Genomic DNA, 25,922 nt, shown 5'->3' with positions numbered 1-25,922 from the left:
ATAGACCTATCAAAAACCAAGATGATGTGGTCTAGTGTTGTAACAAGTTACTGCTTTAATTCTCCAGAACACTTTTCAGAAGTGGGCTTTCACTCAGTTCCACAACCAGTTAATTACAACCTCAGCTGGACTCTGAGTCCATCAGGCATTTCCTCATATAGTCATAGAGGTCTACAGCACAGAAAAATTCCCTTCGGCCCATTGAGTCTGCGCTGGTCAAACAAGCACCTAACTATTCTAATCCCATTCACCAGCACTAGGCCCATAGCCTTGTATGTCATGGCATTGCAAGTGCACATCCAAATATTGCTTAACTGTTATGAGGGTTTCTGCCTCTACCACCCTTTCAGGCAGTGAGTTCCAGATTCCCACCACCCTCTAGGTAAAAAAATTCTTCCTCACAGCCCCTCTAAACCTCCTGCCCCTTACCTTAAATCTATGCCCCCTGGTTATTGATCCCTCCACCAAGGGGAAAAGTTCCTTCCTGTCTACCCTATCTATGCCCCTCATAATTTTATACACTTCAATCATGTCCCCCATCAATCTCCTCTGCTGCATGGAAAATAACCCCAGTCTATCCAATCTCTCCTCATAACTAAAACTCTCGAGCCCAGACAACATCCTGGTAAATCTCCTCTGAACTCTCTAGTGCAATCACATCCTTCCTATAATGCGGATTCCAGAATTGCATGCAATACTCTAGCTGTGGCCAAACCAGCGTTTTATACAGTTCCAGCATAACCTCCCTGCTCTTACATTCGATGCCTCGGCTAATTAAGGCACGTATCCCATATGCCTTCTTAATCACCTAACCTACCTGTCCCGCTACCTTAAGGGACCGGTGGACATACACACCAAGGTCCCTCTGATCCTCGGTACTTCCCAGGGTCCTACCACCCATCGTATATTCCCGTGTCTTATTGATCCTGCCCAAGTGCATCATCTCACACTTATCTGGATTAAATTCCATTTGCCACTGATCAGCAAATTTGACCAGCCCGTCTAAATCCTCCTGTAATCTAAGGCTATCCTCCTCACTATTTACCACCCCACCAATTTTCATCCGTGAACTTACTGATCAAACCTCCTACATTCAAGTCCAAAACGTTTTTTTATATATATATATATATATATATGTATCTCACAAACAGCTAGGGACCCAACACCGATCCCTGTGGAACCCCACTGGACACCGACGTCCAGTCACAAAAAGACCCCTCAACCATCACCTTCTGCTTCCTGCCACTCAGCCAATTCTGGATCCAATTTGCCAAATTGCCTTGGATCCCATGGGCTCTTACCTTCATTATCAGTCTCCCATGCAGCTTATCAAAAGCCTTGCTAAAGTCCAAGTAGACTATGTCAAATGCATTGCCCTCAACTACACACCTGATCACCACTTCGAAAAATTCAATCAAATTGGTCAGACATGACCTCCCTTTAACAAAACCATGCTGACTGTCCTTGATTAATCTCTGCCTCTCCAAGTGTAGATTAATTCTGTCCCTCAGAATTGCTTCCAATAGTTTCCCTACCACTGAGGTTAGACTGACTGGCCTGTAGTTCCCTGGTTTATCCTTTCCTTCCTTCTTGAATAACAGTTCCACATTAGCTGTCCTCCAGTCCTTTGGCACCTCTCCTGTGGCCAGAGAGGTATTGAAAATTATTGCCAGCGCCCCTGCTATCTCCTCCCTTGCCTCACTCAACAGCCTGGGATACATTTCATCTGGGCCTGGAGATTTATCTACTTTTAAGCCTGCCAAACCACTTAGAACTTCCTCCCTTTCTATGCTAATTTCTTTAATTATATCACTGTCCTTCTGCCTGATTTCCATACCCACATCATCCCTCTCACTTGTGAACACCGACACAAAGTATTCATTTGAACCCTACCTAAGTCTTCCAGCTCCACACACAAATTATCACTATGGTCCTTAATGGGCCCTACTCTTTCCCTAGTTATCCTCTTACTCTTAACGTACATGTAAACTAACTTTGGATTTTCCTTTATTTTACCTGCCAATGTTTTTTCATGCTCCCTTTTTGCTCTCCTAATTTCCTTTTTAAGTTCCCCTGTACACATTCTATACTCCTCTAGGGCTTCCGCTGTTTTGAGCCCTCGGTATCTGCCATAAGCCTCCCTTTTTCTCTTTATCCAATCCTGTATATCCCTCAACATCCAGGGTTCCCTGGATTTGTTGGTCCCACCCTTTGTCTTTACTGGAATATGTTGGCCCTGTACTCTCCCTATTTTCTTCTTGAATGAGTCCCATTGCTCTGACACAGATTTACCTAAAAGTAGCTGCTCCCAGTCCACTCTGGCCAAATCATATCTGATCTTATTAAAATCGGCCTACCCCCAATTTAGAATTCTGATTTCTGGCCCATCCTTGTCCTTTTCCATAACTTGAATCTAACAGAGTAATGATCATTATCTGCAAAATGCTCCCCCACTGATACCTCCAGCACTTGCCCGGCTTCATTCCCTAAAATTGAGTCCAGGACTGCCCCCTGTCTTGTAGGATCTTCTACATACTGGCTTAAAAAGCTTAAACCGGCATGTGTGTCCATAGATCTCTGAAGGCAGAGGGGCATGTTAGTGGGGTGGTGAAAAAGGCATATGGGACACTTTCCTTTATCAGTCGAGGCATAGATTACAAAAGTAGGGAGGCCATGTTGGATTTGTATAGAACCTTGGTGAGGCCACAGCTGGAGGACTTTGTGCAGTTCTGGTCACCACATTATAGGAAGGATGTGATTGCACTGGAGGGGGTGCAGAGGAGATTCACCAGGATGTTACCTGGGATGAAACATTTAAGTTATGAAGAGAGGTTGGATAGACTTGGGTTGTTTTCATTGGAGCAGAGAAGACTGAGGGGCGACCCTGATGGAAGTGTACAAGATTATGAGGGGCATGGACAGGGTGGATAGGGAGCAGCTGTTCCCCTTAATTGAAGGGTCAGTCACAAGGGGACATAAGTTCAAGGTGAGGGGCAGGAGGTTTAGGGGGGATGTGAGGAAAAACTTTTTTACCCAGAGGGTGGTGAGGGTCTGGAATGCGCTGCCTGGGAGGGTGGTGGAGGCGGGTTGCCTCACATCCTTTAAAAAGTACCTGGATGAGCACTTGGCACGTCATAACATTCAAGGCTATGGGCCAAGCGCTGGTAAATGGGATTAGGTAGGTAGGTCAGGTGTTTCTCACATGTTGGTGCAGACGTGATGGGCTGAATGGCCTCTTCTGCTTTGATTCTGGATGCATTTTAAGAATTCCGCTCCCTCTAAACCTATCACACTACCAGTTAATGTTGGGGAAGTTGAAATCCCCCACTATTACTACCCTATTATTTTTACACTTCTCTGAAATTTGCCTACATAATCTGCTCTTCTATTTCTCTCTGACTGTTTGGGGGTCCTATAGTACACTCCCAGCAATGTGACTGCTCGGCCTGAATTTTCCCGTCGGCGATTTGGGGACGGGGCACTCTCGCCGACGGGGAAATGACGTCGGGAGGAACCCCCGAGATCGCCCCGGTCCATTTAATTCTTTAGGAAGGCGGGTGGACAGTGAAATCAGCTGCGGGCCCGCCGACCTGTCAATGGCTAAGAAGCAGGCTTCTGCTAATACATGAAACCTCATCCACTGGCGGGATGAGGTTTCATGTCCGCTTTAAAAATGTTTAATAAATTTTATGTGATATTTATTACCATGTCCCATCTTGTGTGACATTGTCACATGAGGTGGGACGTGTTCATTTTTTTATTTTTCTATTTTTTAATTTTGTAACATTTTCACTGATCTCCCTGAGGCAGCACTTAGTCTCAGGGAGCAGTGCGCTCTTTCACACGCCTGCACGAAGGAGCGCACTTTAACAGATGGGGAATCCCTCCCCCCCGCACAGGAAGCGCATAGCGCTTCCTGTCAGGCAGGCCACTGGGCGGGCCATAATTGGCCGGCCCACTTAAGGTGGCGGAGGGGCCCACTTCGCCAGCGGAGTTTGTCTGCCCACCTGCCGCCGTGCTGGTGGGGCCCGCCCACCAACCAAGGGCAAAATTCTGCCCCTCCTTTTTTGTTTTTTCAGTTCTTCCCATATGGCTTCATTTGAGGAGCCTTCTAAGATGTCATCCCTCCTTACTGCTGTAATTGATTCCTTGATCAATATTACGATACTCCCTCCTCTTTTAACTCCTTCCCTGTCTCGCCTGAAGACTCTATATCCTGGAATATTGAGCTGCCAATCCTGCTCCTCTCTCAACCGTGTCTCTGTAACAGCAATGACATCATATTTCCATGTGTTAATTTGTGCCCTCAACTCATCTGCCTTGTTCATCAGACTCCTTGCACTAAAATAAATACCACCCAACCTTGCCAAACTCCCTTGTGCCTTAACTGGCCTATAATTTCTATGCCTTCCAGACTCACTTGCTCTCTCTTCTAATTTTGGCTGTGCATCTCCCCCTGCTGAACCTCCTCTCAGGATCTCATCCCACTGCCAAGTTAGTTTAAACCCTTCCCAACAGCATTAGCAAACCTCCCCGCAAGGATGTTGGTCCCATTCCGGTTCAGGTGCAACCCGTCCACCTAGTACTGGTTCCGCTGCCCCCAGACATGATCCCAATGTCCCAGAAATCTAAAGCCTATTCAGAGGAAAGGCAGTTTGCACATGACCTTGTGCTGGATGGGAATACATAGCTTAATAAAGTTCTGGAACGGCTCAGATTGATCAGAGAAATTTAGGCAAAGGGAGAAATAATAATGACTGAAAATGGTAAAATAAAATATTTGATTTATTTTTTGATTAAATTACAACATAAGGTAAATATTAGTTTAGTCTTACTCACATTCCTTTAATTTATTTCTAAGCACTTAATTGTGAGCAAATATTAGGACTGATTTGCATACATTTTATAAAACTTTACTGCAATACAGAGCTGTCGGCGCGACATTAGTCGTCTCAATTTCTCTGCTCCTCTCACCCATTCTAACCTGTCTCTCTCTGAACTTACTGCACTCCATTCTCTCAGGTCCAACCCTGACATTGTCATCAAACCCGCTGACAAGGGTGGTGCTGTTGTTGTCTGGCGCACTGACCTCTACCACGCGGAGGCTGAGCGTCAACTCGCAGACACTTCCTCCTACCTCTCCCTGGACCATGACCCCACCACTGAACATCAAGCCATTGTTTCCAGGACTGTCACTGACCTCATCTCCTCTGGGGATCTCCCTCCCACAGCTTCCAACCTGATAGTTGCCCAACCTCGGACGGCCCGCTTCTATCTCCTACCCAAAATCCACAAACAGAACTGCCCCGGTAGACCGATCGTCTCAGCTTGCTCCTGCCCCACAGAACTCATTTCTCGTTATCTTGACTCCCTTCTCTCTCCCCTTGTCCAGTCCCTTCCCACCTACATCCGTGATTCCTCTGACACCTTACGTCACATCAACAATTTCCAGTTCCCTGGCCCCTACCGCTTCCTCTTCACCATGGACGTCCAATCCCTCTACACCTCCATCCCCCACCAGGATGGTCTGAGGGCCCTTAGCTTCTTCCTCGAACAGAGGCCCGAACAATCCCCATCCACCACTACTCTCCTCCGTCTGGCTGAACTTGTTCTCACGCTGAACAATTTCTCCTTCAACTCCTCTCACTTCCTCCAAATAAAAGGTGTGGCTATGGGTACCCGCATGGGCCCCAGCTATGCCTGTCTCTTTATGGGGTATGTGGAACATTCCTTGTTGCAGTCCTACTCCGGCCCCCTTCCACAACTCTTTCTCCGGTACATCGATGATTATTTCGGTGCTGCTTCATGCTCTCGTCAGGACTTGGAAAAATTTATTAATTTTGCTTCCAATCTCCACCCCTCCATCATTTTCACGTGGTCCATCTCTGACACTTCCCTTCCCTTCCTTGACCTCTCTGTCTCAATCTCTGGTGATAGACTGTCCACCAATATCCATTACAAACCCACCGACACCCACAGCTATCTCGACTACAGCTCCTCACACCCCACTTCCTGTAAGGACTCCATCCCATTCTCTCAGTTCCTTCGCCTCCGTCGCATCTGTTCCGATGATGCTACATTCAAAAACAGTTCCTCTGACATGTCCTCCTTCTTCCTTAACCGAGGTTTTCCACCCACGGTCGTTGACAGGGCCCTCAACCGTGTCCGGCCCATCTCCCGCGCATCCGCCCTCACTCCTTCTCCTCCCTCCCAGAAACATGATAGGGTCCCCCTTGTCCTCACTTATCACCCCACCAGCCTCCGCATTCAAAGGATCATCCTCCGCCATTTCCGCCAACTCCAGCATGATGCCACTACCAAACACATCTTCCCTTCACCCCCCTTATCGGCATTCCGTAGGGATCGCTCCCTCCGGGACACCCTGGTCCACTCCTCCATCACCCCCTACTCCTCAACCCCCTCCTATGGCACAACCCCTTGCCCACGCAAAAGATGCAACACCTGCCCCTTCACTTCCTCTCTCCTCACCGTCCAAGGACCCAAACACTCCTTTCAAGTGAAGCAGCATTTCACTTGCATTTCCCCCAACTTAGTCTACTGCATTCGTTGCTCCCAATGTGGTCTCCTCTACATTGGAGAGACCAAACGTAAACTGGGCGACCGCTTTGCAGAACACCTGCGGTCTGTCCGCAAGAATGACCCAAACCTCCCTGTCGCTTGCCATTTTAACACTCCACCCTGCTCTCTTGCCCACATGTCTGTCCTTGGCTTGCTGCATTGTTCCAGTGAAGCCCAACGCAAACTGGAGGAACAACACCTCATCTTCCGACTAGGGACTTTACAGCCTTCCGGACTGAATATTGAATTCAACAACTTTAGGTCGTGAGTCCCCTCCCCCATCCTCACCCCCTTTCTGTTTCCCCCTTCTCTTTTTTTTTTCCAATAAATTATAAAGATTTTCCTTTTCCCACCTATTTCCATTATATAAAATAAAAAAAAAACCCACTAGAGCTATACCTTGAGTGCCCTACCATCCATTCTTAATTAGCACATTCGTTTAGATAATATCACCAACTTTATCTTTAACACCTATGTGTTCTATTGTACTATTGTTGTTGACATCTTTTGATATTCTGCTTCTATCACTGCTTGTTTGTCGCTACAACCACACCAACCCCCTCCACCTCTCTGTCTCTCTATCTCTCCGCCCCCCACACACACACCTTAAACCAGCTTATATTTCAGCTCTTTCCTGGACTCGAACTCAAGTTCTGTCGAAGGGTCATGAGGACTCGAAACGTCAACTCTTTTCTTCTCCGCCGATGCTGCCAGACCTGCTGAGTTTTTCCAGGTAATTCTGTTTTTGTTTAAGAAAAATATAGCTGTCTGGCAACTGTTCATCTACTTTGGAAGTACACAGACACATGCATATTTCACTCGTGTATCTGCAATGCTGCCATCACAGTGTACTTGCCCTGTGGCCTATGAAATGTGGTAAGCAACAGATACCAGGCACAATGTCTACATAAGACTCCTGCATGCTTCATATTCATAAACTCAGAGGAGCACCCATTTGCATACCCCAGGGGATTCCTTAAATCAATCAGCTAAAAATAGTCAAAAATAACAAACACAAAAGAGTAAATAAGTGCACCAAATAAAATGCAATGCCACCAAGGGTCACGATTGCAGGTAAAAACCACACCTTTACGAAATTACTGGACAAAGGCCAAGAGATGATTTGTCCAATATACCTATTGTATAGGTATCTTTTCCAGGCTGTCCTCAGGAAATCATGGGAGGGGGGGGGGGGTAATTTTAAATATTTCCCCTTAGTGAAGCTGTTACTCACTAGTGATTATATTATACACTGGCTGAAAAATCCAGCTTTGTCTCTTGGAATCACAGTAGATCTAACATGTACTAGACCAAAATGTTGACACTGACCATTGGTAGATTACTTATATGCAGAAGATATCACGGTCGTGGATAATCCAATTTCCATTCTTGCACACTTCCATCAAGGATCACTGGATAGTGACTAAAAGCAGGAACCCTGGCTAATTCTCCACACCATAACCCAAAATCACTGAGGCCAATTGTAGAGCTCCTGCTGTCAGCCTTGCTGAGATCAGAGGACTCAGATCCAGGTCCTTGGTTCTTATGACATAATTACTCAGTGGGCAAGCTCATTGAGCAGTGAGGGAGTACACTTTGGCTTATTTAGTGTTTTGTCATGCTGCAGGACTGTAAGTAATCTATGTTGCATATTCCTTAACTCTTACAATCAAAAAGTTTCCTCATAAAATGTAGTCAATTGTACACATGCTAATAGGAAAGCCTACGAGCAATACAGGCGAAGAAAGCAGCTCAAGCTGCAGCGGAAAAACAAAAGAAGAAAATAAGAGAACCTATGGACTCAGAAAGTGAAAATTTCATAAAACATATGCTCCACCAAAAGCGCCTGAAGGAATTTGAGAAAAAGAAACAGTGAGTATTTTTGACTACCCAACAAATTGAATGTTCTCCTTCTTACTTTACATTTATGTGAGATTAGCGATTCTATTTTACAGCAAAAGTACAAATAGATAAATAATGCAGATGACATAGATGTATATTCAAAGATTTAGATTCACTTATAAATCAGATTAACATCACTGTGTCAGCCAAACTGATTTGGAGGCAAGGAGGGACTGAAGGCACAACTCACAGCAAATAGCGCATTTTACTGCAAGCTATTCACTCAGCAAACAGACTTTGTTTAATCAGTGCACTACAACAAACAGTCTACAGAGTCTATTTAAAAATAGACTCTACAAAATACAGCAAGCAGAACTCATTGGGTAGAATTTTGCTGTCGGCAGGCAGGGGGCGGGGCCCGCTCGCCAACGCGGAATGATGTTGGGTAGAACCTCCGAAGTCATCCCGCCCCATTTAAATTTTCAGGAAGGTGGGGGCGCAGCAAAATCAGCTGCGGGCCTGCCGACCTGTCAATGGTCAACTGAGGCCATTGACAGGATCATTTAAATAATTAAAGGACCTGCCTGTCCAACCTTAAGGTTAGTGGGTCGACCAGGAGCCCCGGCAGCAAATAGAGAAAACATGAAACCTCATCCAGCGGCGGGATGAGATGAGATTTCAGGTAAGGTTTAAAGTTAATCTGTAAATTATGAACATGTCCCATCTCGTGTAACATTGTCACATGGGGGGGGACATGTTACGGAATTTTTTATTTTCTATACTTAATCTTTTTCAAAGTGGAAGCGATCTCCCTGAGGCTGCACTTAGCCTCAGGGGGGTGTGCGCTCTTTTGTGCACATGCGTGAAAGAGCGCACTCTCGCTTTTGGGGAATCCCCCTGCCCGCACAGGGAGCGCATAGCGCTTCCTGCTGGACATCACGCTGGGTGAGCCTTAATTGGCCCGCCCACCTAAAATGGCGGCAGGGCCTGCTTCGCTGACAGGGATCAGCTCCTCGCCCGCCGGGGATTGGGTCGGGCCCACCCGCCCAACAGGCAGAAAATTCTGCCCATTATCAAAACTGCAGCAACCTCTCCCAGTAAAAGCAGGATGATTTCTCAAGTGAGAGTGACATCAAGGCTGCATTTGACCGAGTGTGGCATCAAGGAGCCCCAGCTAAAATGGAGTCAGTGAGACTCAGGGTGAAAACTCTCCACTGGTCGGAGTCATACCGAGCACGAAGGAAGATGGTTGTGGTTGTTAGAGGTCAATCATCTCAGCTCCAGGACATCGCTGCAGGAGTTCCTCAGGAGAGTGTCCTTGGCCCAACCATCTTCAGCTACTTCATCAATGACCTTCCTTCCATCATAAGGTCAGAAGTGGGGATGTTCATTGATGACTGCACAATTTTCAGCACCATTCACGACTCCTCAGATACTGAAGCAGTCCATGCCCAAATGCAGCAAGAACTGAACAATTTCTGGGCTTGGGCTGACAAGTGGCAAATAACATTCACATCACACAAGTGCCAGGCAATGACCATCTCCAACAAGAGAGAATTTAACCATCACCTCATGACATTCAGTGCCATTACCATCACTGAATCCCCCACTATCAACATCCTGGGGGTTACCATTGACCAGAAACTGAACTGGACTAGCCATATAAATACTGTGGCTACAAGAGCAGGTCAGAGGCTAGGAATCCTGCGATGAGGAACTCACCTCCTGACTCCCCTAAGCCTGTCCACCATCCACAAGGCACAAGTCAGGAGTAATTTGGACTTCACTGTTGCTGGGTCAAAATCCTGGAACTCCCTCCCTAACAGCACTTTGGGTGTACCTACATCACATGGACATCACATGCTCATCACCACCTTCTCAAGGTCAATTAGGGATGGGTAATAATTGGTGGCCTTGCCAGTGATGCCCAAACCCATGAATGAATACAAAGAAAAAATCAAGGAGAGTTACATTACATACAAATTATGTCCACAAAATCAATCCAGGTTATTTAGAGCAGTGCTGTGTCCAAGCACGATAGGGGAATTATCCAATCATCTCCAATCTGGCCGGCAACAGTGATGTTACTATTTGCAGCAAGTACAAGTTGACCCATAAATAGGACTATCTTATTCTAACCTATCTATCGGAAAAACGGGAAAATAAAAATCTGTGACTTCTAAGACATCAGTCAGAGCAGCTCCTCAGCAAGAACTTTAATTTTAATGTGCTTTGTCTGTTCTGCTTGTTACCAACTCTGTGCAGAGATAGTTGTGAGAGACTGGGGAATCTAGACTGTAGAGTGGGACCAGGCCATAAGCAGGTGAGCACATTCCCTAGAGTAAACTACAGTATCATCCTCCAATGACTTGATACAAGGTCAGTTAATGCTTTCAACCACCAATCAGTGAACTAAATTTCTGGTTTCCATTGTGAATGTCACAGCGTTTTGTTGGTTTAGGATTTTAAACCTTATATTTGCAAAGAATAGAATTTTACATATAAACCGATAAGTAGTTTCTGTTTCAAAATTAACTACATTACCCATGCGATGATTTTAATTAGAACTATCTCAGAGTACATTTCATGTTGACGCTAATTCAGATGTATGGCAGTATCAACTGTAAACAGATTCACAGCCTAAACCATCCTATGCTACCAGCTTCAACAACTTTTTTTCTGACTGCTTTTGAAATACCTGCACATATGGATACACCCAGGATCTGACATATGAACACAGTTTTTGGCATGCTTACAAGCTCCGTGAGTTTGCACTAAAAAATGTTGCCATAAAGTTCATCCACAGAGAGGCAGGAGTATTAATAGCATACACAAATCTAAATATTGAGCCCAGATTGCAGCACTGAGTCTTGGAAAAATTATACTTGTTTCATGCTGTTTCATGTGGGGGTACACAGGAATTTGGCACTATTTAAAATTCACTAGTACAAGATGTTTTGTGATGCACTTCCGCATTCTCTTCATTTGTCTTTTCCTATTGCAGTACAGTCTGTATTTTCACCTCTTAAGCTTTGGTTTGAGTCCCACCAACTCTGATGGGCTAGAAATTACCTCCCTTTTAATAAGTCTGAGCCCATTCTAGTGAACGTGCACAGCAAGTGTACAGTGTTCACGCCCTCACTGTGAAATGAAGTGATCCTGTTGAGGTTTTGCCGAGATTTCTTTTTTCTTCTAAATCAGCCATTCAAAAGTGATGGGGAAGAAGGGTGGTGAACTCTTACAGACAGAGTGGGAGGAATTGTAGATAAATAGAAAGATTGGGCAGGATCTTTAGGGCAGCGAGTGGGTGGGCGGGGCTCTGGCGCTGCCAAAATTGCTAGAACTGCCGGCCAAACAGATTGACCACCAGCCCTCGAGGGTGGGACTTCCTGTCCACTGAGGGGGCGGAAGTCTGACCCTGAGCTTGTTTAGCCCACCGCCCCCGCACCCCCCCCCCCAGCATGCTATCGCGGTGGGGCAATCTTTTTAAAATTCAGCCTGCCCGAGGCTGACTTTCCTTCCGAGAGTGATGGTGTGGTGGCAAGCAGCCAATTAACGGCCAGCCAGCGTGAAACGTGCCCAGAGAAAGGCTCAGCACTGCCAGTAGGGGGTGGGCGCTGACGTCACCGCTGGGAGCGCTTCCACTCATCTCCCTGAAGGCAGACGGCTGCCTCAGGGTGCTGCAGATCTTGAAATAATAAAAGAAAGCACAAAAATGCTGCAAAAAATGTCCACGCAGCACATTCAAGCACCCAAAAGGTTATCTCATTAAAAAAAAACCAGTCCCCAGAATAATTCTTTTTATTTTAAATCCTAACTGAAATTTCATCCCGCCCTTGGATGAGGTTTCATCAAAAATGTAAAGCCCACCTGGCCGATTGGCCCGTCCGCCAACAGTAGGTTTGGACGGATCGTGAAAAATCGCCGACAGTCGGGCTGTTAATGAGCTTAATTGCCCGCTCGACTGTCGGTGGGCGCTCTTCCAACTTTTATGCATGCCTGCCGAGCAAACGTCGGGACGTGCTCTTGCGCGATTTTAAGCCCGGTCGGGTCAGGTGTGTGCCCGTCTGCAGGACGTAAAATTCTGGCCATGGGAACACCCCACCATCTGGAAGTTCCCCTCCAAGCCCCTCACCATCCTGACCTGGAAATATATCGCTGTTCCTTCACTGTCGCTGGGTCAAAATCCTGGAGCTCCCTCCCCATCAGGACTGTGTGTGTGTACCTACACCACAGGGACTGCGGCGGTTCAAGAAGGCAGCTCACCACCACCTTCTTGAGGGCAATTAGGGATGGGCAATAAAAATGCTGGCCTAACCAGCGATGCCTACATCCCATAAACGTATATAAAAACATATATTTAATGGGAAATTAAATAAATAATGAGGGATACAGGGACAGGAGGATGTGTTGACAGAGTGAGGTGGAGTAAGGTAAAAGGAGTCTCCTGTGGAACATAAACATCAGGATAGACCTGTTGGGCTGAATACCTTTTTGTGCCATTAATTCGGTATAACTCCTGGAGTTTTGTCAAATATTTGTCTTTGAAAGGGCATTTACAGAAGAGCAGAAAAATTTGAAGGCGGAAATTATGGCTAAGATCCTTAGGGAAGAATACAATATGGAAAAGAAGAAAAGGGTCAATCCTGCACTATTTCCAGAAACTCTAAAGAGCCAAGATAAAACTACAGAGGTGCGGAAACTAAGTAAAAAACTGCTGCAATATATAGACAACGCCTCTGAAGACAAGAGAGTTATAAATACCAATGAAGTAAGTGAAGTAACACATCTGGCAAAATTAATGTCTTTGATTATACCACATTGTTGTTACAATTCTATTTAGCAACAGGTATGTCCAGATTTGTAAAGTTGCACATGCCACCTGACTATGATGAAAGAATCCTAACATTCTGCAAAACACATTAAGCAAGAATTTTCAATGTTGAGTGCTGGGATAAAAATATGACTCAAAATGATGACATAGGAATAAGATAAATGGACATATGAAGTGTCTGCTATGTGTAAATTTTTTTCTAATGTGCACAGATACAATGGTGCTACATATAGGTTATCCTCCGGAGATATTGGGTAATACTTTTATATTAAGTCTAAATGTAATTGAAAAACTGGTTTGTGTGTAATGAATGACATTGCAAGGTGTCATTGTCATCAACCTTTCTAATTAAGAGGTAGTGACTATGCAGAAAATCCTTACAAAGTAAATTGATGTAACAATTTGCTGAAGGCTATAAATGGAACTAAAAAATGCAGTGTACATTTTCTGTCAGTAATTCTGAGGCTGGCGATGCGATAAACTAGTTTTTCATATTATGCTGTTCAGTTAGCGCTCTGATCTATTCAAATGGAAACACTTCAACTCACTGCTACATCTCCTGTGGTATTACTTGTGGAACACGTAATGGAATTTTGGGTGTAAGCAGGGGATGTGTGCCTGAGGCTTGGCAGGGAATGAACAGGAGGCAGAAGCCAAGCTTCCTAATTCAGCAGAAATGCAGAATAACAAGGCCTTAGCAGAAAGTAGGTCACAGTGGAGTAGTGCTGGTAACAATGGTGTTAAGAAAATACAATGGGTGCCTATGAAAGCAACAGTAGCTCGACTTTGGAAATAAGGAAGTATACCTATATTTTTCTGTTTGATGAAGCACTGTAGTGCATGTACTGTTATGGGATCTCAAAGAGATTTGATTATTTTTCCATCCAATACTTGATTGCAAAGCCAATCAAATGGGGATTTTATTTCTTTCCTAGTGTATTATTGGTTCATTTTCACATTAGGTACATGGGAATAGATTTTTAATTTGCTATCCAGGCAAAAACTATCCTACAGACTCGATTAGAAATTGGACACATGAGCCGACTGTTATTAAGTCAGATCTGTTGCAGGTATCTGCTTTCATTCAGTGGGGATAGTTACTCTCTTAAGCATTTTGGTTGCCCGCTTTCTTAAGGAAGTTGACTCCTACTGTCCCATATTTGCTAATATGGGAGCAGGACCTGAGTGCAAAACAGTGAATTTCCATTGTGATCTAGATTGGATTTCCATGTTGCACCTAGACCTTTAATCTTTCCAAAATGTATTTATTTCACATTGTTTTGTACGATTAATAAAATGCATTATTCCACAGCAGGTTAACATTGAGTGTCACGGTACAATTGGAGTGTCATGGTATAATTTAAGCTTGTTATAGACAAAGAAATAGACAAGTTGCAAAAAAATGTTTTGAATTGAGGGAGAGCGGATTTTAGTAAAATAAGGCAGGATCTGGCCAAGGTAGACTGGGAACAGCTACTTGTGGGGAAATCTACAGAAGAGCAGTGGGGGGCATTCAAAAAGGAAATGGGGAGGGTACAGGCTCAACATGTCCCCTCTAGAGTGATAGGAAGGAGTAACAAGTGCTGGTAAATGGGATTAGGTAGGTAGGTCAGGTGTTTCTCACGTGTCGGTGCAGACTCAATGGGCTGAAGGGCCTCTTCTGCACTGTGTGATTCTTTGATTCTGTACCTCCGATAACTTGTCACCCCCCGCCCCCAGCTTACCGAGAATCTATCTACCTCTGCCTTAAAAATATTCAAAGACTCTGCTTCCACTGCCTTTTCAGGAAGAGGGTTCCAAAGACTCACTATCTGAGAGAAAAAATTGCTCGTCATCTCTGTTTTAAATGGGCGACCCCTTATTTTTAAACAGTGACCCCTTGTTCTAGATTCTTCCGCAACAAGAAATGTCCTCTCCGTGTCCACCCTCTCAAGACCCCTCAGGATCTTATATGTTTCAATAAATAAAGAACACATTCACTGGCACAGGAAGGAGTTTTATTTCGAATAAGTAGATTGGTTCATTCTACTATCTTCCAATAGATTAATAGTTCAGCATCAGACTGCTGGAGCAGCTAACCAATTTTAGGCAAACTTCTGCTCAAAAAGTATTTTAGCAAAGCTCAGGTTTGGGTCCTATTCATGAAACATTGGCCCCAGAATCCCAAATCTTGACATTGATATTAAACCAATTAAAAAGTAAATGCTATATTTAAGTAAATTTTTAAATGCATATTTTGACAGATTTATTTCTTTCCCCTGCAGCAAGAATGGAGATCCCCATCACAAACATCGGATGAAGAAACCGTGACGGAACAAATCCAAAATAATTTTACACAGGATGTCAGTGACCATGAGGAAGAAGAAAGTCTTAATCTGCCTGAATTTTCAGGGCTTTGGGATAAGAAGCATAAACTCAGCAAGGTATAAAGGAAAATAATTCAATCTAATGGATACAGTTAAAAAGTGGGTGCAAGAACAGAGTGGCCTGGGAATATATGTGCACAAATGGTTGAAGGTGGCAGGATTAAAAGGCATATGGGATTCAGGACTTTTTAACTAGAGGCATAGAGTACAAAAACAAGGAAGTTATGATGAATGTTTATAAAACACTGGTTTTACCTCAGCTGGAATATTTCGTCCAATTCTGGCCAATGTACTTTGGGAAGGATGTGAAGGTTTTGGAGAGGGGGCAGAAAAGATTTATGAGAATGGCTCCAGGATTGAGGGATTTCAATGACATGGATAGATTGGAGAATCTGGAATTGTTCTCCTTAGAGACGAGAAGGTTTAGGGGAGACTTGATAGAGGTGTTCAGAATCATGAAGGGTCTAGACAGAGTAGATAGGGAGAAACTGGCGGAAACGTCACAAACCAGAGAACACCAATTTAAAGTGATTAGCAAAAGAACCAATGTTGATTTTAGAAAGAAATGTTTTTATGCAGTGAGTGGTTACAATCTAGAAAGCAATGTTTGCAAGTGTGGTGGAGGCAGATACAATCATGGGTTTCAAAAGGAAATTGGATAGCACCTGAAGAGTTAAGATTTACAGGGCTACAGGGAAAGTGAGGGGAAGTTGCTCTCTCAGAGAGCTGGCATGGACATAATGGGCTGAATGGCCTCCTTCTGTACTACCACAATTGTATAATTCTAAATATGCAGGAGATGCAGATTATACATTGAATTTTATTGTTACAGACAGGGGAGAGAGGCAAACTGACTCCTTTACTTTCTTTGCCATCTGTCTGTAAGCAGAAGTGTTTTAATTTTTGAAATAGACTGTGGCATGTTTACCCCAACCCTCTGTTAGTGAAGTCAATTTTAAAGTGACTCACAGCAAACTCTCTTTAGGGTGAAATCAGAAGTATTATTTATTCATACATTCAAATGCAGGGGGTGATTGCCACAACTACATACACACACAGAAGCACACAAGGAGGTGGGAAAGAAACATGTTTTGCAACCAGGAATAATGTAGAACAAAAAAAAACAAAGATAGGGATATTAATTCACATGAATATTAGAGTCTAAAATGTCAGAGTCCAGTGAGGGTTCCTTCACATAGGAGTTAAAGTTCAGGTGTGTTCAGCTGGCCGAAAGCAGGAGTTGCCGAATTCCTTCAAAGTTGGTGATGATGCAGCAAGATGAGATTGGAATACAGAGACTTGGTCCATTTGGAGGAGGTTTAGACTTGAGGCAGGCTTTTGGTCAGCCTGGAGTCTTGCTTTAGTGTTGATAGGCTGGATGTTAACCGCTGGCAGCCCTGGGAGTCCAGGAATATAACATTAAAACTTTCCAAAGGCAAAAGGAGCTTAGGTCATATGATGTTTCCCATTGATGAGGCAGTTTCAGGTTAACAATCAGTTTCTATGCCTCTGGTCAAAATCTATTGTTCACCTTAGGAGATAGATGGTGGCTATTAGCGCCTCCGCAGGTATAAGGAGTTTCTATGGCCCTCTCTTTGTTACAAGTCCAGGCCAGGCTGGGGAGATGGGCCATCTGCTGCTCCCTTGTTATAATGGCTTCACACAGTGATATGTGTGAGATTCCTTGAGGATGAGGGTTGAGCTGTGTCCTGTAATTACTGTTGGAAGTTTCCAGAACTACAGCCAACTCTCAAATCATGTGACTTGTAGCAGCCATGTTTTTGATCTAGCAAATTCTATTTTTAAATAAGCAGAAAGTAGGGTTTTATTTGCATAGTTTATGATCTCTTATCTTATGGACATGACATTATGCAAAATAATTTTTGAACAGCATTTGAAGAAGTAAATTGAATGCTCTGGTTTATTCAAAGTTCTATGGACTCCTGATCATTTAAAATAGAAAACGATAATGGGAGAAATTTTAAATTTCCTCACCAGCGGGGTGGCAGTCTAGATTTGTTGGAGACAGGAACCAGAACAGAAGAAGCCCATAGAGCTATGTGTCTTTAAGAACAATGTTGTTTCTCTGTGAGTCTGATGTGCCGTCCTGGGCCTCATAAGGAAACCTTGGCCCCTGGCGTGGAAACTGATTTGAGATTTAATGAACCAGTAGTTTTATACATAGCTTGAATAGATTAATAAATATTAGGCAATTAGAAGAAAAAATCCTCCTGAATGTGCCTGTCACTCTGGGGAATATCCTGTCATGAGCTGCACCAATCTTGAAGGCAACGTGAAATTGGGAGACAGGAATGTGTTCAATATCCATGACTGCTATTAATAGGACATTGACTGTTAGGCTTGTGTTGATAATTGAATGCTCCATGGAGTGTGAATGTAATTTCTTATTTATATTCAGAAAATAAATATATATCGAAAGTTAAAATTAAATTGCTAATGTTCCAAAAGCCTTTTCACTGTACAGTCTAAAGAAAGCTCAAAATGCCTAAAAATGTGTTCAGATAACTAAACTATGACGAGAGATCACATTTTTATAGCATTTTTAACAGAGAGATATCCTGAGGCACTTCACAGGGTCAAAATTAAGAAAAGAAAGACTTGCATTTATATAGCGCTTTTCATGACCACCAGATGTGTCAAGGCGCTTTACAGCCAATGAAGTACATTTTGAAGTGTAGCCACTATTGTAATGTAGGAGACAAATCAGTCAACTTGTGCTCAGCAAACTCACAAAAACACCAGAGGCAGAATTTTCCGGTTGGCATGCAGGGGTTGGCCCGACACGCTGACGGGTAAAATGACGCACGACGATGTTGGGCCTGCGTCCCGAAGTCATCACGCACCATTGCGATATTTCGTTCGGTGGGCACACTCCGGAGTCAGCTGCACGCTCACTGAAATGTAAACGACCTATTAAGGCCATTAAGAAATCAATTGAGCTATTGGAGAACACTGCCCATCCAACCTTAAAGCTGGCGGGCAGGTGGAAAGCCCAAACGGCCTTCGCCTTTTTCAGGAAACTTCACCCCCGAGCGGCTTCCTGAAACTTTTATTAAATAAGTTAATTAATTTCCACAAATATGGTCGCATTAATTGGCCCGCCCGCGTAAAATGGCGGAGCGGAGCCAATCGGCTTCATGCCCGGCCTGCTCGCCATTGGAAAAATCCTGGCCCAGATAATCTTTTTTGAGATTTTAATTGAGGCATCAATATATTGGCCAAGGCACAGGGAGAACACCCCTGCTCTTCTTTGAAATTGTGCCGGGGGATTTTTTTACATCCACCCAAGCAGGCAGATGGGGTTTGGTTTAATGCTTCATCAGAGAGACGGCACAGGAGTGAATGTTGTGGGTTTTTTTTTCCTGGCTAAGCCCTGGAGTAGGAATTGAACCCAGAACCTCGTTGTTCAGAGATGAGTATGCTTCCACCTAAGCTAGGACTGACATAAAAAAAAATAGATGTTGTCTTGTGATGGAGAAGGAGGAGGTGACAGAAAGCTTGATCAGAAAGAGAAATTTTAAAGGCAGTGAGTGAGGTGGAAAGATTTAGAAAGGCAGTTCCAGAGATTTTGGCCAAGGTAGCTGAAGGTTCCACCAACTGCCATGGGAATTGAACCCATGACCCCAGCAGATTAGATGGGCCTCTGGATTCCTAGTCCAGTGCCATTACCACTACGTAACCATCTCCCCTCAATATCAATGGTAGTGTGAATGTCAGGGTCTGAGAATCAAAGTGTGTGGGGGTACCAGGTGTACAAGGGTGGAGGAGCTCGTGAAGGTAGGGTGAGCAAGGGCAAAGGATAGATTTTAAAGTAAAGAAATGAATTGGTTGGGGTGGAAATCGAAATAAAGAGGGTGGAGGGAGATGGGAAAGACATTACGGAGTGACTAGACAATGCATAAGAAGGTGCAACTTGAAGGTGGTTAAGAGCAAACAGAAACAGGAGATAGTGGTGGAGGCAGCTGCTCAAATAATCTCAGCAAAAGTCAAAGATATCCATGAGCTCTTTGCACTATGTGTTGGCAGTGAGGGTGGAGAGAGGAGAAAAAGAAATTTGAGGATGCTGTTTGACACAGAGAAAAGAAATCCTGGGTTATCGTTGCTTTCCAGGATAAACCTGGAATAATAGAAGGATTTGGCTGATGTGAGCGTTGCTGTCAAAGCTTAATGTTGTAAAGCCAGACATGGCAATGAATGACAAGGCCACTTTGTGTGCTTTGTTCTAAAGCTGTGCTTGATATTGAAGATGGCTTTATTTAACTATTGGGCTGAAACCACCGGTTGAGTTTTAAAAGACTGAAATATCATTCCAGAGACTTTTACAGTCACAGTACATAAGCAGTTAAACACTCACTGAATTGGCAAGCATATACTCCTTTAAAAAAAAACCCTTCTGCGGTCATTCGAAGAGAGGGAAAAGAAGGAAGTCAGTCTACCCTTCCTCACCTGATCGTAACAATTTAATGCACTCAGTTCTTGTCCCTCAGACTTAAGGCATTGAATGTGAGAGCAGTCCTGGAAAATGACAGGAGTGGCATTCAGTGGAAACAAAGTTGTTGAAAGGAGGGACAAGATCAGCACCAGCAACGGTGTCATAATGGGTGGGAATCTAGAAGAGATGGGAATTGATAATTTGAGAAATAATTTGTCAAGGACCTAGAACAAATCTTCAACCAAGGGCAGAGATTAAGGTTAGTGGGGTTAGAAGAAGGTGGGCTGGCGGGGAAGACAGATAAGAAAAAAGAGAATGTGGTCAGAAATGGCCTCTTTGGTAAATAAGATCTTGAAGGTGGACAAGGCACGTGAGATGATGGAGGGCATAAAAGTTAGATTGGGATATCGCCAGTTGAAATCATTGCTGGAGTTGTTTGTGCAGATGTCAAGGGAGGAGACTTTACATATTTTACAAAATTTTTCACATTATTATGAAACCAGTGAAATCCAGTTCTCTACATTATGCATATTACTAATATGAAGATGTTTATAATTTTCACTATCCAGAAGATGTTTATTGATTTAGATTGACTGGTTTAATTAACACTACTCATGAGGGCCTTTAAGTCAAAAATGTCAACAGCCTTATTCATTTTAATAGCTTTTAAAATTAAATTGCTTGTATTTATTAAAACAGAACAACTAAGATTGAAAGCATTGAGTGAGTAACATTTGATAGTTCCATTTTTAACTCATTAAGAACTAAGCCTCTGTCTTATTTTGATTTAATGTTTCTAGGATGCATTGGGGGAGGTCTTGTGGTACAGTGGCAGCGCCCCTACCTCTGGGCCAGAATCTCCCAGTTTGATTCCCCCTCTGGGACTTGATGGCCATGGTAGGTGTGTTTATAACATGGTCAAACAGGTTGATTATTAGCTTGTAAATCCTTCCCATACACCTGATGGCAGGTGATGAGAGCAGGAGCGTTTCCTGGTCAGCCATATGACAGAAGGCAACAGCAAACCAATGCAGTACTTTGCCAAACACAAGCATGGACCAATCCAATGGAAGTCCATGGTCACCAATGCCCTCTTAGGGCATGGTATCTGAAGGAGAAGGGTGCATTAACATGAAGATTCTGATATCAATTGACATTTACAATAAATCTGCCTATACTACCAGATGCTAATATATTTTCTAAATAAGCAATTCATGTACTATATATACTAATAACGAACTACTGTTTGCTCCCTATGAGACATATGATATGGTGAGGATAGAGGTGGAGCCGGGACCAAGACATATTGAGCTAAGGACTCCTGCTGTCCCCCTTCAGTTGCAACTGGCTGATTATGTTGCACAGTGAATAGAGTGTACCAGCTTCTACAAGAACCCGTGGTTACCGCACCAGTGGAGGCCTGGCCAGGGAAATAGCCTGCATTCTTGAATTAATTTTTAAAAAGTTCTTAAAATTTGGCCCCAAACCTGCAAAAAATGAAAGGAACATTGCCAGGGTCACAATGGAGGCATGAGCATCCTCACCACCATCCCAAGGCTGGAAGATGTTGGAAGTTTCTGACGTTGGGGCAGGTCAACGCCAGAAATGTTTACCCTTGTTTGTCCCAAAATATTCTTCTTCTGACCTCTCAGAGTCAACGTGGAATGTCCCATTGGGCATAATCAGACAAAATTCAGGGCCAAATGTTTACATTTTGGTTTGGTAGGTCTTGTACATCAGAATTTTTGTTCTAAACTAATAACTGATAAGCAGCCCATCAATTTTATCATTAAGTACAGAATTTATGTTGCTTAGGTAACCATGTTGATTTTAAGTTAGGGCTATTCAATAATTAACAGCTTCAAGAGATTTATCCACTGTTGTGGTTGTTATCTCTGCAAACATTTTTCTGAATGATTCACCTGAAAAGTAGTGATAATTTGAAATCCACTCAATCTGAGAAGTTCTGTCTGAGAATCTGGTGCTCTGTATTTTTAATTGACTTGCTACTCAATACAGAACAAAGCCCTGTAATCTTTTTCTGAGTGGAACAGTAAATAGTTTTGACAGAAAATTTAAACAAATGCCTTTTTCTTTAAATAGTACGTTTGTAACAGAACGCCTTTAGGCTTGCCTGCCCAGTCTGAACTATTGTGATTTTGGTAAAGTATGCAGAACTGCCACTTGAATTATCATACTAGCTGGTGCTGTGTCCTACCATACTGATACTACTCGATGGGGTAGAAGGGAAGCACTAACATTCTATTTTTGCACTTGTCCAATGTTCTGTACTTATTATTTGTCATTTATTGTTGGTTGAATATGGTAAAAGCAAATGCTACACAATAACATGGTACACAATGAATATGGTAAAAGCAAATGCTGCAGTTGACATGGGTTAAACAGGTTACAATAACATACTACTCCCATTGGGTAGAATTCATACTATTTGAGAGTGAAAACAACATTAACTGTGTTAAATTGAAAAGATTGACAACAATGAAATCAGCATAAATGACCTTCCACACTGTAAATGTTCTAATTCAACCTAATTTTTCTTGTAATTGGATTATTTTTATTTGTTTGTTTGGGATACAATTTAAAGTTAAATTAAAATAATCTGCTTAATATCTCCTTATGTGGCTCAGTATCAATTTGTATGATAATGCCTCTGTGAAGTGCCATGTGACGTTTTACTGTGTTAAGGGCACTATATGAATAAAAGTTGATGTTTTAGTTGAAGATAAGTGAAAAATATTTTGCTAACTGCAGCAAATGATGCTGAAGCTAGTTTTGATTTATTGCTGTGGCATGCTGATGTCTGTATACAGTAGGGTGTCATTTATCCAAACTATTCAGCAAACACTTCAGTTTGGGCAAGCAAATCATTTATGTAACTTGTAACATATCAATTTTGATCTTGTACTTGTGACACAATATTAATTCAAAATGGAAACTGACATAACACATTTGATAATATAATTAATACATTCTGGGTATGTTGGCAAGTCTAATGTGTTTAGTTACTTGATTAATTTAATAAATATGTTTCAGTTGATGTATGGGAATGATGCATCACAATTGAAGCAGTTGTTTATATTCTCAACATATCTTTTTGAAAAGCAGCCACATTCTCCAAACCCCTACCTACTCCTACCAGTACTTTTATGGTGATTCTGTTGATTTTTGGGGAAATATATTGGTGTCAGCTGATTCTGGCTTTAAAGGTAAGATATTTTGAAAACTATATCAACGTGTAAGAAGGCTAGTGTGTGAGATATATACATAGGCTTATTTTTTTTAAAGACTTTGTTACCATATATTGGATTTATCTCCTGTGTCATTAAGGATGAGACTGTCAGCAAACATTTAGGAGCGGGTACTAGTAAAATGGAACAAGAGATTTTGGTACGACAGTTGGAAAAGCAAAGAAGTGGGATCGTCCAAAAACAAGTAGCAGCTGGTCGGGAATTCAAAGGCTGCCCTTTCTACAGCAAGCCAGATATTATTCACTTCCAGGTTGGTGTCATATAATCAATTCAAATTGTTGTTGGTTCTTTAAAATTTGTTAACGACAATTTTGAAAGTAAGATTATGCTTCATTAGCTTCCTACACATAGCCTGAAGAGAGGAACAGGTTATTACTGTAGAGATCTGTGGGTGAGACTCCTTTGTTCAAAATCTGAATGCATTTAAGGAGCCTGCTGCATAAACTAATCACCACCTCTTTTATTTGCTTTCACATCACAAAGGTGGGTCAATTCCATTATATAACCATTGATATTTGTCAACTTGAACCTTGGGCAAATACATGGCATATTCTTCCTCCTATCCTGAAATGTAAAATGTTTTTAACAATAAATTCCTAATCCTAACCTCCTGGCACTCCTGATTCTCTTTCCTAATGTTCCTCTATACAGTAAACCTCCCCCACATAAAGAATCATGCAGCCCTTTACTGACTGCTGGTGCCCAACACTGAGGGCTGATATACTTGCCACACCATAAGACAATGCCAGAAATTGTCAATGAGCTGACCTTGCATTACTTGCCAAGATCAACTCAGTTCTGTGCAGGACTGCACAATGTCATGTTAAATAAATCAATTTAATGTTGGGCCTTTTTTTTCTGGAAGTCTGTTATGATATAGATGTACTTTACTGTCTAAAAATTAATATCTTTTCAGTGCATTTAGCTCTCTAGTAATCCAAGGCAATAGATAACAATTATTAGGAAATAGAAAACATATTGTGATGAGCTTAACTCAGCATCCGCTTAGTGAATGTTGCCTTTAATTGTTTCCCCAATCCTGTTCATTTTGGTTTTCTTGTCTGTTTGTGTTGGCTGCCTTCTCTGGACTCCCTGCTAATTTTGTTTATGCCTCCTCGCTGCTGGTAATCTTGTTCCTGTCTGTGTCCTCCTGCTGATTTTCCTTTTTCCAATTTCACCTCTCAGGCTTTCCTGTTTCTTTCTGGTAACTTGACTGGTTCAGCGAGTTTCACAGCCTTTACCTTTGCATCTCATTCTCATAGATAATATCAATGCAGACAGGTTACTTAACTTTGAATTTGAGAGCAGAGCTAAAGGACATCAGTATAAAATTAATGACCTGTGAAAATGTTTAGATTAAAATAATGTTTTATTCTACAGACTAGTGAATACGTGGAATAGGCTGCCAGTTAAAGCAGTTAATGCTGTACCGGTGAACATGTCGCAAAATAATAGCTGCACAAAACATCCTGATACTTTAGCTTGTTGGGGTTGTGAAAAAGTTATGCCACTAACGGCACAATCAGAGATATATAAAAGTCACAGATCTGAAAAGCTGCCTCAACCTTGCAAATTTTACCCTGAAGTACAATTAATTCTCTCATCATGACATTGAATTGTATTTAGAATAACACCAATTTGCCTGTACTATGTTGCTTGGGAGACCATTCCAAACATTTATAACTCAGAGTATGTTTCATCTGATATCTGTTCTAAATTTATTCTTCATTAATTTTCATTTACATCCAGTGATCCTACATTCCTGACGCATTAGACAATAGTAACTTGGATTTATGGCCGAAAGTCTTAGCTTGGTGGGCGGTTGCCCAACTCGACCGAGTGTGAAATGACGCGCGATGGCGTTGACCGAGTGTGCTGATGTCATCACGCAGTCGTGCGATAGTTCAGTTGGCCGGCCAGCAGCGTGCCCGCCGACAGTTAAAAGGGCCTATTAAGGCCATTAAGTTATCAATTGTCATTAATTTTTCACTGCTCGTTCAACCTAACAGTTGGCGGGCAGGCGAAAAGGCCAAGCGGCCTTTGCATTTTTTTGGAAAGCTCATCCATCGGCAGGATGAGGTTTCCAAAAGCGAATACAAACAAAATAAAAACTTTATTTTTTAATTAAAAACATGTCCCTGCTCATGTGATAGAGTCACACGGGGGGACATGTTTCATTACATTTTTCTGTGCTTTATTAATTTTTACAATATCTTCTTCATCTCCCTGAGGCAGCTCCGTGCTGATATTCTTCTCCGCCGATGCTGCCGGACCTGCTGAGTTTTTCCAGGTAATTCTGTTTTTGTTTTGGATTTCCAGCATCCGCAGTTTTTTGTTTTTATTGTTGACAATCATTTCATGCTGGTTCTCCTAACATACAACTAAAAATTTGCAAACTTCCTCATGAAAAACAATTCATATCTAATAGACGTCACAAGGAACCGCTAATTGGCCTCAGGAGAAGCCTGTATAAAGAAATTAGACTATTTTACCTATTTCTTTTTCTGTTACCTCTTGTTCTGCTCAATCCTATTAAGCAACTGAAGGAAAAGCATCCAGAAAGTTAAGCTGTCTTTTTG

The 25,922-nt window shown here is 42.7% G+C and overlaps 1 protein-coding gene across 1 annotated transcript in view; it reads left to right on the top strand.

Moving 5' to 3' along the window:
* Positions 1–25,922, top strand: part of cfap74 (cilia and flagella associated protein 74) — a 346,673-nt gene that overhangs the window by 49,438 nt on the left and 271,313 nt on the right. Inside the window, exons 10-13 of the mRNA XM_041207020.1 lie at positions 8,297–8,451; positions 12,973–13,192; positions 15,520–15,678; positions 23,423–23,593. Of these exons, the coding sequence (XP_041062954.1) occupies positions 8,297–8,451; positions 12,973–13,192; positions 15,520–15,678; positions 23,423–23,593 (705 nt within the window). The remainder of the gene's footprint in view (positions 1–8,296; positions 8,452–12,972; positions 13,193–15,519; positions 15,679–23,422; positions 23,594–25,922) is intronic.

This window comes from Carcharodon carcharias, chromosome 15 (assembly GCF_017639515.1).
Source record: "Carcharodon carcharias isolate sCarCar2 chromosome 15, sCarCar2.pri, whole genome shotgun sequence".
Lineage (NCBI taxonomy): Eukaryota > Metazoa > Chordata > Chondrichthyes > Lamniformes > Lamnidae > Carcharodon > Carcharodon carcharias.
The sequence above is the reverse complement of the archived record's forward strand: the minus strand, read 5'-3'. Positions and strand labels throughout refer to the sequence as shown.